Source organism: Ceratotherium simum, chromosome 39 (genome assembly GCF_057802395.1).
Source record: "Ceratotherium simum simum isolate JZ-2026a chromosome 39, ASM5780239v1, whole genome shotgun sequence".
Classification (NCBI taxonomy): domain Eukaryota; kingdom Metazoa; phylum Chordata; class Mammalia; order Perissodactyla; family Rhinocerotidae; genus Ceratotherium; species Ceratotherium simum.
In genome coordinates, this window is record NC_141938.1 from 10,837,836 (window position 1) to 10,855,495 (window position 17,660).

At 56.5% G+C, this 17,660-nt stretch overlaps 1 protein-coding gene across 1 annotated transcript; it reads right to left on the reverse strand.

Annotated features, from left to right (window-relative positions):
- Positions 1 to 8,130: 8,130 nt before the first annotated feature.
- On the reverse strand, positions 8,131 to 12,323 carry LOC147912178 (CD320 antigen-like). Its single transcript, XM_087425594.1, has 5 exons — positions 12,197 to 12,323; positions 9,665 to 9,790; positions 9,046 to 9,279; positions 8,594 to 8,752; positions 8,131 to 8,424 (listed from the first exon to the last, which is right to left on the reverse strand). The coding sequence occupies exons 1-5, from the start codon at positions 12,315 to 12,317 to the stop codon at positions 8,282 to 8,284; spliced, it is 783 nt and encodes a 260-aa protein (XP_087281720.1). The 5' UTR covers positions 12,318 to 12,323; the 3' UTR covers positions 8,131 to 8,281.
- Between the last annotated feature and the right edge of the window lie 5,337 nt (positions 12,324 to 17,660).

A 17,660-nucleotide genomic window follows, 5' to 3' on the forward strand; every position in this document is an offset into this window, starting at 1 on the left:
GGTGACGTTGTTAGGCGGGGGGCCTCTGGGAGGTGATCAGGTCATGAGAGCGGAGTCTTCACGAATGGGATCAGCGCCCTTAGAGAAGGGACCCCAGAGAGCTCCCTCCCCCTGCCACCACGCGAGGGCACAGTGAGAAGACACCAGATGCTGAACCTGCAGGCACCTGCATCTTGGACTCCAGCCTCCAGAACCGGGAGAAATCCATTTCTGTTGTTTATACGCCGCCTGGTCTGTGGTATCCCATCCCAGCGGAACTTCTAAAGTGGAAACTATTCTTGTTCCCGTTTGATGAAGAGAAGCACCTGAGGCCAGGGACCAACCCGCCTTTTGAGGAGCGTGAGGTTTATGCAATTCTCTCTTTAAGAATATAAAATTATAGGGCCGGCCAGGTAGCGTAGCAGTTAAGTGCGCGCGCTCTGCTTCGGTGGCCCAGGGTTCGCAGGTTCGGATCCCCGGCGTGCACTGGCGCACCGCTTGGTAAGCCATGCTGTGGCGGCGTCCCATATAAAGTGGAGGAAGATGGGCACGAATGTTAGCCCAGGGCCAATCTTCCTCAAAGAAAAAAAGGGGAGGATTGGCATCAGATGTTAGCTCCGTGCTAGTCCTCCTCACACACACACAAAAAAAATTATAGGGGCCGGCCAGGTGGCTGCAACATATGAATTTAGAGGGGAGACAGTTCAGCCCAGAATACACATAACATAGCCTTCTCCCACTTAAAATGCACAATTCTGGCTGGCCCAGTGGCTTAGCGATTGAGTGGCGCGCTCTGCTACTGGCGGCCGGGGTTCGGATCCCGGGCGCACACCAACACACGGCTTCTCTGGCCATGCTGAGGCCGCGTCCCACATACAGCAACTAGAAGGATGTGCAACTATGACATACAACTATCTACTGGGGCTTTGGGGGAAAAAAAAGGAGGAGGATTGGCAATAGATGTTAGCTCAGAGCTGGTCTTCCTCAGTAAAAAGAGGAGGATTAGCATGGATGTTAGCTCAGGGCTCATCTTCCTCACACACAAAAAATAAATACATAAAATGCACAATTCAATGGTTTTTAGTATGTTCACAGATTTTTACAGTCAATCTTTAGGGCATTTTCTTCACCACAAAGAGAAAACCCATATTCTGTAGCATCATCCCTATCTCGTTAATTTCCCCCAGCCCTAAGCGACCACTAATCGCTCCATCTCTATGAATTTCCCTGTTCTGGATATTTCATGTAAATGGAATCTTACACTATGTGACCTTTGGCGTCTGGCTTCTTTCATTTAGCACGATGTTTTCGAGGCTCACCCATGCTGCAGCTATGTCAGAGCTTCATTCCTTTTTTTTTTTTTTGTGAGGAAGATCAGCCCTGAGCTACCATCCGTGCTAATCCTCCTCTTTGCTGAGGAAGACCGGCTGTGAGCTAACATCTATTGCCAATCCTCCTCCTTTTTCTCCCCAAAGCCCCAGTAGATAGTTGTATGTCATAGCTGCACATCCTTCTAGTTGCTGTATGTGGGACGCGGCCTCAGCATGGCTGAACAAGCGGTGCGTCGTTGCGCACCCAGGATGCGAACGCGGGCCGCCAGTAGCGGAGCGCGCGCACTTAACCGCTAAGCCACCGGCCGGCCCCAGAGCTTCATTCCTTTTTATGGCTGAATAATATTCCTTTGTATGGATGGACCACATTTTGTTTATCTCTTCATCCACTTATGGACCTTTGGCTTGGTTTCACCTTTTGGCTGTTAACGATTGTGCCGCTATGAATATTCACATATGACCAACATGTTTTGAATAAATGAAGAACTCTAATAATTTAACCCAATGAACCACATAAAAGTGGACATTTCAGACTGTGGCAAGACAAGAGGAGAAAGTATCAGAAAGACCCTTTTTTGGGGGGGGTTAAATCACAGCTCTGCCTTTTTATTGGTGTCTTAATAGTTTATAACATTGTGAAATTTTGGTTGTACATTTTTGATTGTCAGTCACCATATACATGTCTCCCTTCACCCCTTGTGCCCACCCCCCACACCCTCTGCCCCTGGTAACCACAATACTGTTCTCTCTGTCCATATGTTGGTTTATATTCCACATGAGTGAGATCACACGGTGTTTGTCTTTCTCTCTCTGGCTTATTTTACTTAACATAATGCCCTCTAGGTCCATCCGTGTTTTTGCAAAGGGGACGATTTTGTCTTTTTTATGGCTGAATAGTATTCGATTGTAATATATGTATACACCACATCTTATTTATCCAATCATCAGTCAAGGGACACTTGGGTTGCTTCCACATCTTGGCTATGGTGAATAATGCTGCAATGAACATAGGGGTGCATAAGCCTCTTTGGAGTGTTGATTTCAGGTTCGTTGGATAGATTCCCAGTAGTGGGATAGCTGGATCATAGGGTATTTCTATTTTTAATTCTTTGAAGAATCTCCATACCGTTTTCCGTAGAGGCTGCACCAGTTTGCATTCCCACCAGCAGTGAATGAGGTTTCCCATTTCTCCACATCCCCCCCACATTTGTTGTTTTTTGTCTTGGTGATTATAGCCATTCTAATGGGCGTGAGGTGGTATCTTAGTGTTGTTTTGATTTGCATTTCCCTGATGATTAGTGATGTTGACCATCTTTTCATGTGCCTATCGGCCATCTGTATATCTTCTTTGGAGAAGTGTCTGTTCATTTCCTCTGCCCATTTTTTGATGGGGTTGTTTGTGTTTTTGTTGTTCAGTTGTGTGAGTTCTTTATATATTAGGGAGATTAACCCCTTGTCAGATATATGTTTTGCAAATATTTTCTCTCAGCTGGTGGGTTGTCTGTTCATTTTGATCCTGGTTTCATTTCTGTTGTAGAACCTCTTTAGTCTGGTGAAGTCCCACTTGCTTATTTTTTCTTTAGTTTCCCTAGTCTGGGTAGGCATGGCATCCGAAAAGATTCCTTTATGACCAATGTCAAATAGTGTGTTGCCTGTATTTTCTCTATGAGTTTTATAGTTTCAGGTCTCACCTTCAGGTCTTTGATCCATTTTGAGTTAATTTTTGTGAATGGCGATAGCAGATGGTCCACTTTCATTCTTTTGCATGTGGCTGTCCAGTTTTCCCAATATCATTTATTGAAGAGACTTTCCCTTCTCCATTGTATGTTCTTAGCTCCTTTGTCAAAAATTAGCTGTCCGTAGATGTGTGGTTTCATTCTGGTCTTTCAGTTCTGTTCCATTGATCTGTGTGTCTGTTTTTGTACCAGTACCATGCTGTTTTGATTGCTATTGCTTTGTAGTATGTTTTGAAGTCAGGGATTGTGATGCCTCCTACTTTGTTCTTTTTCTTAGGATTGCTTTAGCTATTCGGGCAGAAAGACACTTTTTTAAGTACTTTATTTTTTTTTTCTTTGCTGAGCTAATATCTCTGCCAGTCTTCCTCTATTTTGTATGTGGGACGCTGCCACAGCGTGGCTGATGAGTGGTGTAGGTCCACGCCCAAGATCCCAACCCGCGAATCCGGGCCAGCCAAGCAGAGCTCACAGAACTTAATCACCAGGCCATGGGGCCAGCCCCTTAGGTACTTGGTAATTGAGGAAAATTGAACCCCTTTGGTAATAATACAAACTAACCTGCGCCATTTCAGAACAAATTGTACCTACACAATGCTGTTATTAAACCAACTTGGTAAAAACAAAGTCTTACTTAAGCCAGAAGCTTTCAGTTAGATAAATCACTTCTAAAGAAGGATTTTCTTATTGCAGAAAGGCCTTGTAAAACCTGAGTCAGGGCATGGCCACCTCTACTCAAAACCTCCCAGAGGCTGCCACGTAACTATGTACTCTCTGTGCCCTGACCCAGCCATCTCTGCTGTCACATCGCACAACTGCTGCTACCCACTCCCTCCAGACTTCCTCTCTATTTCTGGAACACACTTCTGCCTCAGGGCCTTTGCACGTGCTGTTCTCTCTTACCAGAATGTTCTTCACATACATACCTGCCCCAGCTCACCCACCGCCTTACTTCTTCCAGGTCTCTATTTAAATGTCTGCCTATTCGGGAGGCCTCTTTCGACTAAGATAAAAATACAGTGACCCTTCTTTCTCCCGGTCCACCAGGTGGATCCCTCCGATTCCGGCTTTCAGTCCCCAGAACTTAGCATCATGTGACGCCGAGGTTCTGGTCTCTTATGAAGTGACTGTCCCCACACCCCACCTCCGCCTCATGGGTGAGAGGGCTTTGTTCTGCTCAAGGCCAAGGCCCGCACCTAGAACAATACCTGGCACCCACTCAATGTTTGTTTTCCTCCACAATTAACCTACACACGCAATGCAATCCCAAAGTCCCAACAGGACCTTTTATGAAACGCCACCAGCTCACAAAAAGATGCACGCATTGGTAGTTAAGAAGCCAATGTGCTAAACGCTGCTGAATTGTTCGCTTTACAATGGGTAAGTTTCTGTTACGTGAATTTCACTTTGATTAAAAAAAACTACAGAGTCATACCGCTGCACACTTGTTAGAATGGCTAACATTTCAAAGACCGGCCATAGCAGGTGACGCCGAGGATGCGAGGAAACAAGAATACATATGCTGCGGGGGCAGAAAAAATAAGAATACATCCACTTTGGAAAACATTTTGGCAATTTCTTTAAAATTAAATATATACCTACCATAGGACGCCACCATTCCACTCCTGGGTATTTACCCAAAAGAATTAAAACCATGTGAACAGACTTACACATAAATGATCAGAGCAGCCTTATTCGTAATAATCAAATACTGGAAACAACCCAAATATCCATCAACAGATGAAATGGGTAAATGAACCTGGGATAGCCAGACAACAAAAGACTCAGCAATAAAAGTGAGTTACCTTTTACTACATGTAACAACCTATACAGATCTTAAGATAATCCCTGGGAGTAAAACCGCCAGGCAGAAAAAGATATATACTCTATGATTCTAGAAATGCAGAACCAATCGGGAGTTGCCTGGGTAATGGAGGTGGGGTGGATAAAAAGGGCACAAGGAAACTTTTGGGCAAGAACCTTGAACACACGATGCTCAGTGAGAGAAGCCAGACACCAAAGGCCACAGAGCGAGTGATTCCATTGACAGGAAACGTCCAGAACAGGCAAATCCGTAGAGACAGAAAGTGGATTCGTGGTTGCCAGGGGCTGGGGAGAAGGGTGGGGGGTGACTGCTAACGGGATGCAGTTTCTTTTAGGGGATGAAAATGTCTTGGAACTAGATAGAAAACATCATAATGGTTGCACAACATTGTGAATGCACTAAATGCCGCTGAATTGTATGCTTTCAAATGGTTAATGGTTAATGTTATATTACGTGAATTTTTCCTCAATAAAAATAAGGAAGAATGGGCCAGTTGGACAAAGATACACAAACGCACACTGCTCCACCCCCTCCCCATCTGCCACTGCAGCCCCCACCCCGCAGCCCCTCCGGCCACCAGCCCCACCTGCCCCGGCCCATCAGAATTTCCCAGGCGCTGGGCCTGTGGCCACCCCCACGTCTCCCTCCTTGTGGGCTCCCCAAACACCCCTCCCTTTGAAACCTGGACCTTCGCTGGAATTTCTTGGAAGTGACTCGCGGGGCTTGCTGTCCGGGACAGGATGGGCGGCTGGCAGAACAGTGAGCCCCACTTGAAGGAACAGAGAGAGCTGCAACGCAGCGTGCTCACGGCGCCTGTACCGGTGACCGCCCCGGGGCGCAGATGACAAAGGGCACCTGAGAGAGCAACGCCACGGGCCACCGTCACTCAGCTGGCTCGAGGGGACGCGGTCGCCCACGCTGGCCGGCCCCAACCCCGGCCCCTGCCCTCTGCCCCCTTTGTGGCAGCGGGCCTGCAAGGATGGCCCCAGGAACCGGGATCACCCTTCTGTGGCCCCCACCTCCGCCCCCCACACATCAGGGCTGGCCTGCGGCTCCGCTGAACCCACAGAATGTGGCGGACGAGGTGCTGGCCCGGTTCCAGGCAGAGCTGTAGAAGGTCCAGCAGCTGGGTCTGCACTTTGGGGAACCCTGAGTCGCCATGAAAGGAACACGGCCATCCTGCTCCGGAGGCCTCGTGGAGAGGGAGAGGCCACACGGAGAGGCCATGTGGAGAGCCCACACGGAGGCGTCACGTGGAGAAGGAGAAGTCATGTGGAGAGGACACGCGGATAGGGAGAGGTCCAGCTGGCCCCGCCATCCGCCCCAAAGCACCGGACATAACAGAGACATTCCATAAGGTGGTCTCCAGCCAGCCCAGCGCCCAGAGGACAGCAGCCACCATCAGGGGGAACAGGAGCCGCCAGCCAGCCCGGTCAACACGGAGCCACGCGAGAGAACACATCAGGGGTTGTTTGGAGCCCCTGCGTGTGGGGTGGTTTGCTCCACTGACAACTGAGAACCCAGTGACATCCCAGAAAGACCCAGACCCTAGACCTCTGCTTGTGTGACACCTGTGGCCGGCCTCGGGACCCCTGATGGGGCCCTCGCCTGCTGTGGCTGAGCGTGCCTGAGCAAAGGAAGGAAAAAACAAAAATCCTAAAGAGAGAATCCCATCTGTGATACAACTTCTTCCTCCAACCGGACGAAGCCCACCGTGGTTCCATTTCTGTGGAGGGCGCCTTGGGACAGCTCAGCGTGTACCCGGTGGGCCAAGCTGGGAGCTGAGAGGCCCAGGGCCCCCTGAGCAGAGGGAAGGCCTTGTACCCCAGGAGGTGGGGTGCCCTCTGCTCCACGGTCAGCCGAGGCCCCCCATCCTGGCTGCAGCCCATCTCCCAAACCTCAACTCCCCCTACCCTGCAGAGAACTCAGCCCCCAACACGCTGGCCGAGGCCCAGACTCCAAAACTCATCTCAACCACCCCCCCCCCCCGGACGGGGCCCCCAAGCCCAACTCCACCACCCCCAGGAAGGCCTCGTGCCTCACCCACTTGCTCCTCCAAGCGTTTCATTCACAAGGCCCAGCTCCCTGCCTGACAGATGTCAGAGCCCCCGACCCTGCATGCTCCCCCGGCACTGGGCTGCATGGGGCCCGCTGGTGGCAGACACCCGGTCCACCTCCAAGGTTGTCAGGGAGGTCACTGCCCCAAAAACAGGATACCGGAGCCCTGGGACCACCATCTGGAGATGAGGACACCGAGGGTCAGAGAAGAGCCCTGCCATCACCACCTGGCAGTTAGGGTGTGTATTAACTATACTTTCTGTATTCTTGGCAGCCTGGCCTCGCTAACCAGGGTGGACCATCCCTCCCAGGATTAGCTGGTTCTAGAGATAAGCAAGCAAGTCACCAGCGAGTGTGCCTTTACATGCAACCCAACCAATCCAGGGCACTCTCCCCTGCCCGGATAACCCCAGGGCCAGCCCCTGCCCCGCAGAGTGCGCTGGAATTGTTCCGACTAGCCAATCCTAAATCTGCTTACCCTGCCTCGCTTGTTCGTTCCCTGGAAACCACAATAGGGACTCCTGACCATGTTCCCTCCCTCTGCCCCCGCCCCCCCCTGGTGCTTCCCCGTGTGGCCCTGCCCAGTGTGCTGTGCCCCCTTCTCTTGGGATCTGTGAGTAACAAAGTGTCTTTTCAATGGCAGTCATCTCCTGATCTACGGGCCTCGCCATTGCTGAATAATAATAAACCTACATGTTAAAACAGAGTGGGGCTGAGACCAACCCTGGGATGCCCAACTTCCATCGCAAAAGGAGGAAGGCGTGATGGACAGGGTCCCCCAGCCCAGGACTCAGGGAGGAACCGCCCAAGCTCTGCTCCTCTTCCAAGAAGCCTGCAGGCAATTCAGACAGCCCCACCACCCCGCCTCCCCGTCCCCTGCTCTGGATCCCAGCAAGCCAGGGGCGGAGTGGCCGAGGGGGCACCCTGGGCTGGGTCACCGAGTCACATGCTCTCCAGGCTTGGCGCTCCACCACAGAGGAGGGGTGGCAGCAGAGACCCCAGGCTGCCCAGGGAAGAGGGAGACAGAGGCCCACAGGCAGGCAGAGGATGTGAAGTAACTTTAATCACCACCCTCGGACGGGCACAGCAAGAGTCTCTAAGAGCAGGGCCACCCCCGGGAGTGGCCTGGGGCCAGCCCCTCAGTTCCAGCTGCGGCGTGTTCCGCATTCAAGGCTCCCTGCATCCAGGGGAAGGATCCGGCACCCCAACCTCCAGGGCCACGTCTGCAGGAGCTCAGGTCCATGGCGCTGTGTGGCCAGGACCCATGTCTGAAGGCAGGTGTGCCAGCAGCCGTGTGCGTGTCCCCATAGCTGCCACACTCAGGGCCCGGGTGACGTGACGACAAGAGCTTGTCCTTAGAGCACTGAGGTCTTCCTCTCTGACAGCAGCAGGGTCTCCTTCACAGCCACCAGCAGCCCCAGCGGGTCAAGGTGCCCCCGGGCACAGAGCCGGGACAACACCAGCAGGGCAATGGCAGCCAGACCTGCACTTAGCAGCACTGTGGGCGACAGACACATGGGAGCAGGTGACGGGGTGGCAGGAGCCCCCACACCCACCAAGCTCCTGACATGTCAGGGTGGGGGGTCTGAAGCCTGTCCCCTCCCCAGCCCCTGCTCCCAGGAGTAGTCGCTCCAAGCCCCACGCAAGGGAGGGCCCGTTCATCTCACCAGCAGCTGCAACAGCCCCATAGACACTTCGGTTTCCAGGCTGGACCGAGTCCAGGTCCCCAACAGAGGTAGCTGTAGCATTCCTGAGAGAGGTGACACTCTCCGGGGTCACAGGGCTCCCCATGGACGTGGCAGTCCCTTCCTGGAGGGTCTCGGTTCCTGTAATAAGTCCAGGCATTCAGTAGCTGGGGAGGGGGCACCCAGGGCGTGGGGGGTTGAATAGGTGTTCCAGGTACCCGGGGGGGACCTTGGGGCTCATCTTCATCCCAGACTGAGGTTGGTGAGCACTGCCACGCCGAGTCACCTCCCGCCACCCCCACGGGGATGCAGGCACGGTCAGATGCCCACGGCCACGCCCCCAGGCTGCTCACACACCAAAAGGTGTCCGGGTGCCATGTCTAACAACCAGCCCTTCCCACCCCACAGGCACGCCAAGGTCCCACGGCACACACCACAGCCAAGCTCATCGCCAGAGTGGGGACAGTCCGGGTGGCCATCGCAGAGCCACGTGCGTGGGATGCAGGCACCGCCCAGTGGGCAGCGGAGCTCCCCGGCGGGACAGGGCTGGTGGCTGCAGTTCTGAAGGTTCTGGTCGATGCCATTGGTGCAGTCATCGATGCTGTCACAAGAGCAGGGGCTGCCAGAGGGTGGTGGGCACCCCCCATCCTGGGCACAAGGCTCCATCCCTAGGGCAGAGGGTCAGTCAGGTCCGAAACGCCCACTCAAGAGGGCCAGGGTTCTCCCACCGCCCAGCCCCATGCAAGGCCCGCCTTCCACGAAGAGTAGACCCTATAAGTGCCGCCAACGCTAAAGGTTGCGCCCGCCTGCTAGCTCCACCTTCCAAGGACAGGCCTCCCTGCAAGCCCCTCCTGCCAAGACCCCACTAACTCCGCCTCCCTGTAAACCCACAGCTCCTCAAGCTTCAATCCCAGCTTCCCTCCTTGCAAGCCCCGCCCAACCTCAGGCCCCGCCCCAGTGGGCGCTGCCTGAAGCCACACCCCTTCCGCAGCCACCCCACCTCCCTGTGGCCCCGACCCCTGCAAGCCCCGCCCCCGGGACGCGGCCACTCACTGCACTCCTGCTCGTCGCTGCCGCCAGCGCAGTCCGCGTCACCGTCGCAGCGCCAGGCGAGGGGCACGCAGAAGCCACTGGTGGGGCACTGGAAGCTGGTGGGCGGGCACGAGCCTGCGCTGGGGCCTGCGAGACGCGGACAAGTGAGGCCGAGTCTGCACCCTCCCCCAGGAGCAATGGTCACAGGGCTCGACCACGTGGAGACAGGGCGGGTTCCAGGGACCCTTTGCTGAGGACCTACTCTGTGTGGGGCTGGAGCTGCGCGCGTCACAGCCTCACCACGAGCCCTATGGGGCAGGTTCTACTGCAATCCACACTCTACAAAAGACACTGAAGAGAGGGAAGGCCAGAGGCTGCAGAGCCAGTGGCAGAGGCCGGGTTGCAACCCAGGTCTCGCCGATCCTCCAGCCTTTACCAGGCTCCAAATGGCCAGATGACCTCCCCAGAAGTCCCTCCAAGACCCTTCTGGGTTAAACAGAACCTGCTCTGGATCAGGCCCAGCGGCAGGGTCAGCAGGGCTGTTATATCCTTCCTGCTTAGCAAAGGGGAAACTGAGGCCCTGGGAAGAGGACCTGCTTAGTCACCAAGCCTTGTCCACTCAACTCCTAAGTTCCTCCCAGGTCCAATCATTTTCCCACCCTGAACGTGCCACCTCCACCACCTCCAGTCGGACACTGGAGACCTCTCAGAGTCGCACTATTCCGTCACCCACCCGCGCCTCCCCTCTGCTCAAAACTGTACACTGTTCCCCGACCCTCTCACAACCAACCCCTACCTCCTCTGTGTGGTCCAGCCCTGAGCCCTTCCTGGACCTCACCTCCTCCCCCACTCTTCCTCTTCATCAGGCCCTTGGCCTGGCTTCCTTGCTGCTTCTCCAAGAGGCCTGGCTCGCTTCCACCTCAGGGCCTTGGCCCATGCTGCTCCCTGGCTCACACTGCCCTTTCCTCCCCCTACTCTGCACCTGCTGATTTCCTCCTCAGCCTTCAGATCTCAGCTTCTTTCCTGGGAGGGGTCTCATGCCCTTCTCTGAGACCCCTGAAGCTCTGCCTCCCACTTATAACAATGGACCCAATGGTCCTTAAACTGGTACCCGCGTAGACTAGGCGCTCAGTGGAGGTCAGAGCAATGACCTGGTGACCACAAGCCCAGGGCCGTGCCTGACAGCAAGCGGACACAGGTCACACAAGGGTCCAGGCTGAGTCCAGATGAGATCTGAGACTTCCTGGACCCCGGAGCACAGAAGGGCCTGGAAGCTGGGCCAGCAGGCAGGAGTCTGAGGGGCAGAGGAAGGGAGTGGCCTAGAGGGTCTCCTCCTGGGTGAACCAGGGCAGGTGGCCACCATCTGGCTTGGCCGCAGCCTAGCCTCACTCCCTTCAGTCCTGGACCTCTGGCCCCTTTCACCTTTACTCCCAGGGCCCTGAGCCTCCAAAACCCCCACTCGGCACAGCCAGCCCCTCCGCAGGGCTCCAGGCCCAACTGTACCTGCGGGCCACACAGTCCCCGAGCTCAGGGAGCCCGGAAGAGCTGTGGAAATCCGGGAGCCGCCTTCCCTCCAGGCCCCTGGGGGTGTGGCGGCCGATGGCACGGCTTCCTCTCCAGCCCTAGCCGCTCTCTGCACTGACAAACTTTGACCTCCCTCCCTGGCTGCTGGAGCGTGCGTCCCTCTGCAAAGCGGGCGGCAGAGCAGAGCAGACCTGGCCTCATGGGGCTGTGGGGTCGGACAGGAGTTGGAGGCACCACTGACTCCCCTGCCGGCCTCAGGTTCCTCACCTGTAAAACGGGCACCCTAGGAGGCCCCACCTCAGTGTCCTGAGGAGAGAAGACTGCTTGCGTGTAAAAAGTTTGGAACTTGGTTAACGTGAGTCCTGCCTCCTTGGAGGAAACAGGCACATCCGGCCTGAAAAGGCAAGGGCTTCGGGGTCAGGCAGGGACCACAGCAGGCAGGAACCCACGGAGGAGCGGGGTGAGCCTGAACCCGAGCTCACAGTGCGCACGGGGAGATCCCTGTAACGCGCCCAGCTGCCTCTGGGAACCTCAGAGAGGGTCAGGGGGACTTAGGGCCAACGCGTCCGCGGCCCTGGGGTCACAGGGAGGGAGAGAGCCCTCTCGTTCTTTAAGGCCGTTCTCTAAGGCCAGAGGAGGAAGGTGCAGAGATTGGCAGCGCGGGGGGTGGTCGCCAGGAAACGCAGCCACACGGGCTGGGGCGCGCGGGTTTGGAAGGCGCGCTGCTGCGGGCGGCGCCGGGTGACCGGCCATGCACGATCAGACGGGGCACAACCAGAGCCTGCAGCGCGCCCTCCCGCCACGCTGTGCTGAAGGGCGGCGTGGGGGCGACAACAGGGCACGACAAGCAGAGCGGCTGTGCGGGGCGAGCAGGGCGGAGGAAGGCGGGCAGAGCCACCCGGGCCGAGGGTCCCGGGTCGGGGCGGCACGCGGGGCCGTCGGGCCACGTGCGGGGGAGTGTCCGCGACTCGCCGCAGCCAATGGCCGGGCGCTGCTGGCGCGCGGGGAGGACGCGCGGAGCTCACTCACCTGGGGCCTGGGCCGAGGGTCGGGTCGCGGCCGGGGCGGCGTCCAGGCCCAGCCCGAGGCCGAGCAGCAGCCGCAGCGCCAGGCCCAGAGCCGCTGCTCGCCGCGCCCCGCCCCCCGCCATCAGCCGCTCGGCGCACCGCCCCCGCCGCGCCGCCGACCCCGCTCTTATCCCCGCGCACGCGCACGCGCAGCCCGGGGGGCGGGGACCAGGCACCAGGACCCGCGGCGTCCGCGGCCAGGGCTACCGTAAAGGGTCGAATACGAGGGGCGAAGCGATTTCACACTCACCCCGCTCTCCCCACCCACAAGGCATAGCGAAGGCTCTGGGGCCCATTTGAAGTTAGAAGCTTGTGGGGATGTACACGAACTTGTGTGTGGCTTCTCACAATATTTAACTTTCCACTTGCATCCGGCAGCAAAAGTCATTGCCTAATTATCCTATTGAATATGGCGCCACTCCTCTCAGGCGTGCCCCAGCCCTCCCTCCTCCTGCTCCTTCTGTGCCCTGGACAGATTATATATTTACTAATTTTTGTTTAGTGTCTGATTCCCCACTAGAATGTCAGCTCCAGGAGAGCAGGAATGCTGTGTTCCTCGTTGTGTCTCCAAAGCCAAGAACAGTGCCTGACACATAGTAGGCTCTTTTTTTCTTTTTAAGATTTTATTTATTTTTCCCCCCCAAAGCCCTAGTAGATTGTTGTATGTCATAGCTGCACCTCATTCTAGTGGCTGTATGTGGGATGCAGCCTCAGCATGGCTGGAGACGTGGTGCGTCGGTGGCGTCCGGGATCCGGGCCCGCGCCGCCAGCAGCGGAGCGCGCACACTTAACCGCTAAGCCACCGGGCCCGCCCAGTAGGCTCTTAAAGATTTGGTGAGTAGGGGCGGCCCGTGGCTTAGCCGTTAAGTGCGCGCTCCGCTTCGGGCGGCCCTGGGTCCGGATCCCGGCGCGCACCGACACACCTCTTGTCTGGCCATGCTTAGGGGGCATCCCACATACAGCAACTGGAAGGATGTGCAACTATGTACATCTATGACATACAACTATCTACTGGGGCTTTGAGGAGAAAAAGGGGGAAAAAAGGAGGAGGATTGGCATGGATGTTAGCTCAGGGCTGATCTTGCTCACACACACAAAAAATAGATGTGGTGAGTAAATGAAAGAATCCTCCGGTTCCTGGCTTCCATCCTGGGTCCGCCATCCCTCCCACCTGGATGCGCGCGCCCTCGCTCCCTGCCTCACTTAGTCCTTCTAGACCCCTCATAGGGAGGTGGGTATCATTTTTTACTTCGGGAACAAGATATGCAAAGGCAGCCCTTGGGGTTTCTCTTCTCCCGCTCACCCAGTAGGCACATACATTACAAACCTGCTGCAGACTTTCCAGCCAGTCTGGCCTCAGTGTTTTCTTCTTGGAAATAAAGAGCTTATCGACAGCTCTGCCTTCCGGAGAAGCAGCGCGTCCAACTGCCAGCAGGACCCCACACAAGTTACCGTCCCCCAGCGTTAAGACAGGCGTGGGAGTGTTCACCAATCCCGGTTTTCCGTGATGCCACACTAAAGCGTCCCGATCTTCCCAGAAGGGGTTCCATTTACAGGTTGATGGCATGCTATTTCAAAACGCTGGAGGTTTCAGCTGCTTTTGGAGCATATATACATATAATTGTTTAAATCAGCCTCTCTCCTATTCCCAGGGGAAATGTGGTAAGACGCGAGGGTGCACAGGTGCGGAGGAGGATGGCAAGGATGGCAGACGCGACTGCCCGAGGCAGGGCAGGGCAGCGGCCGCCTTCGAGCCTCGCCATCTCGGTGAGGGAGGCATGGGGCGCGGGATAAGAGCGGGAGCAGCCGTGCCTTTGTGGCAGTGGAGCGCAGACTCATGGGCCCCCCGGGTTCGGGGCCAGCTCTCAGCGAGCCTGAGGCAGTTCTCGGTCTTTCCACGCCTCGGTTCTTCCGTCCAGCGATGACCTGGCAGGATTGCTCCAGGAGCCGGGATCACGCAGAGAAAGGCTTCAGAAGGTGCCTGGCACCCGCGAGGAGCTCAGGCGTCAGATCTCTCCTCCTCCCCTCCCGCGCCCAATTTCAAGTCTGGGTCAAGAAACTTTATTCGGACACCTGCAGTGGCCTGGTTGCCCGGGGTTTTGCAAAGCCCTCCGGGTTGCCCTCCTTTGACCTCTGCAAACCCTGCCCTGCCTCCCTCTCCCTGCTGACCTTCTTTCTCAGTGGGATTCACCTTGGCCCCGACCAGAATCCCACCTCCGCCAGGAAGCCTTGCCAGGGACACTCTCCCACTTGAAGTCACTGTGTGGCTCCTGCAGCCAGCCTTGGGCTACTTCCTGTTCAGCTTTCCCTCCCCTCATTCCCCCACAGGGACCAGGGGCCTCACCGCCCCCAGGCCCAAGCACAGAGGTCTCTGGCTCAGGGAGCCTTTCCTGACCCGCCCTAGGTGAGCTTTCCCTGGGCGCCGCCTCGCTGTCCTGCCTTCCCCGCTGAGCTGCGGGGGTCCAGGATCGGGGCGGGGTGGGGGGGGCGTCGCGGTGGGAGGGCACTGGCCCATGTCCACACGAGTGATGGCCCGGGGAGCTCTTGAGATGCAGAGGCCAAGTGAGCAGTTTGCGTTCGGCCCGCGTCCTTCACAGTCGGTGCTCACAAACACCCAGGGGTCCTGGAGCCACCCCACCACTCTCAGGGACAGAGCCAGGCCCTCGGAGAAGGGCCAGTGACATGTCTGGGCCCCCCCGCACCATGTCACCTGACTCTGTGCCCAGTGGCAGCATGGCACCCTGGACCCCCAGAACACTACCCTTCCCCCGCCCCTAGAGCGCTGCTGGAGTCAGAAGATTCTCACCCACTTCACCCCAAAGTCCAAGCAAGCAGGTGTCGCTCAAAAGGAACAACGGAAGCCATACTGCAGCTCCATATAATTGGCATAAATTAGGTCAGTCTCCCCCAAGGGAATCCAAGGAGGGGAAGCGCCACTGAGGGCCTGGCCTGGTGTCCCAGGGCACAGTCACAGGTAAGGCTGGTCATGGGATAGCTCCCACCTCTTGATGGGAGGAGCCGGCGCCACTGCCTTCTTCTCAGTGGCTGCGGCAGCCGGGCTGGAGGAAAAAAGCAGACTGTGGTTAGGGCCAGGTTTCCAAAGAACAGGGTGGAAGGATCTAAGGAATACACCTGCCCCTGAGGGGTACTCGCCTGCTGAGACTGTGGAGCTGGAGGCCAGAGCGTGGGGTGTTTCAGAACGCCAGACCCCTCCAATGGGGTCCCCAGAGGGTCAGCCCACTTGCTGGGAGCTGGCCAGCCCCGTCTGCCCTGAGCCCCGTGAACCCCCAGTCGGCCTGGCTCTTGGGCCCAGAAGCAGCCATGACTAGCCCTCTTCCCCTCCAGTACTCCTTCCCACATGCGGCCCCAGGGTGCACCAGCACCCCATTCCTGCTGCCCCAGGACAGGACACGGGCAAGGGCCGGGCCCTCAGGTGACGGCCCCCGCTGCTCATCCTTCCTCGGTCCCCAGCACCTCTCCCCGGCAGGCGCTGTATGTGGGCACAGCGCAGCCAGACCAGCCCCCTCAGTCTCACGGGGCTGAGGGTCAGTGTGCAGTTGAAAACACATCATTTGGCCCAGAGGTGGCCTGGGGTGAGCCCCAAGGAGACACCGTGCCAGCAAATCCGAGGCAAGCAGCCCCCTACCTGAGCCCCTGGGGCCTAGGGCTGGAGAGGCTTGCACACGGTGAGCAAGAAAGGAGAGGAGGCAGAAAGAAGGGGGCTCTCCTTGTGGAGGAGGCCCCCCGTGCCTCCTACTCTCCCGGAGCCTGAAGCAGATGCAAGGGGCAGAAGGCAGCAGACATCCGGGGCAGTGAGGGGTGTCGGGGAACAGGGCAGCTTGCCCCAGTCCGGTGCTGGACTCTGGTGGATCTGAAGACCAGCACACCGACCGTTCAGAGCTCTAACTGCACAGCAGGACCTGCCTGGCCTCACCACCTTATAGTTCTCCTCACAGTGCAAGCCCACCGCCCCATTTTACAGATGAAGAAACTGAGGCTCAAGGAGGCTGAAGGACTGGCCCAGGACCATATGGTGAATCGGCTAGAGTCCAGACACCACTGGGGGTCCAGGCAAAATGGTCTGAAAGCCTGCTTCTGCTATCCACAGGCTGTGTGACCCAGGCAGGTCACTTGGTCTCTCTGCGCCTCGATTCCCTCTTCGGCCACAGGAACCATGACTGCCTAACCCGTGCAATTCTTAGGAGGCAGGCACGTCGTGGACTCTATTCTAACAGCTTGCAAATGTTAACTATGAGGGTTAATCCTCATAACAACTCCACTGTAGACTGAGTGTTTGTGCCCCTCAAAATCCGTATGTTGAAATCCTGTGCCCCAAGGTGACGTTGTTAGGCGGGGGGCCTCTGGGAGGTGATCAGGTCATGAGAGCGGAGTCTTCACGAATGGGATCAGCGCCCTTAGAGAAGGGACCCCAGAGAGCTCCCTCCCCCTGCCACCACGCGAGGGCACAGTGAGAAGACACCAGATGCTGAACCTGCAGGCACCTGCATCTTGGACTCCAGCCTCCAGAACCGGGAGAAATCCATTTCTGTTGTTTATACGCCGCCTGGTCTGTGGTATCCCATCCCAGCGGAACTTCTAAAGTGGAAACTATTCTTGTTCCCGTTTGATGAAGAGAAGCACCTGAGGCCAGGGACCAACCCGCCTTTTGAGGAGCGTGAGGTTTATGCAATTCTCTCTTTAAGAATATAAAATTATAGGGCCGGCCAGGTAGCGTAGCAGTTAAGTGCGCGCGCTCTGCTTCGGTGGCCCAGGGTTCGCAGGTTCGGATCCCCGGCGTGCACTGGCGCACCGCTTGGTAAGCCATGCTGTGGCGGCGTCCCATATAAAGTGGAGGAAGATGGGCACGAATGTTAGCCCAGGGCCAATCTTCCTCAAAGAAAAAAAGGGGAGGATTGGCATCAGATGTTAGCTCCGTGCTAGTCCTCCTCACACACACACAAAAAAAATTATAGGGGCCGGCCAGGTGGCTGCAACATATGAATTTAGAGGGGAGACAGTTCAGCCCAGAATACACATAACATAGCCTTCTCCCACTTAAAATGCACAATTCTGGCTGGCCCAGTGGCTTAGCGATTGAGTGGCGCGCTCTGCTACTGGCGGCCGGGGTTCGGATCCCGGGCGCACACCAACACACGGCTTCTCTGGCCATGCTGAGGCGCGTCCACATACAGCAACTAGAAGGATGTGCAACTATGACATACAACTATCTACTGGGGCTTTGGGGGAAAAAAAAGGAGGAGGATTGGCAATAGATGTTAGCTCAGAGCTGGTCTTCCTCAGTAAAAAGAGGAGGATTAGCATGGATGTTAGCTCAGGGCTCATCTTCCTCACACACAAAAAATAAATACATAAAATGCACAATTCAATGGTTTTTAGTATGTTCACAGATTTTTACAGTCAATCTT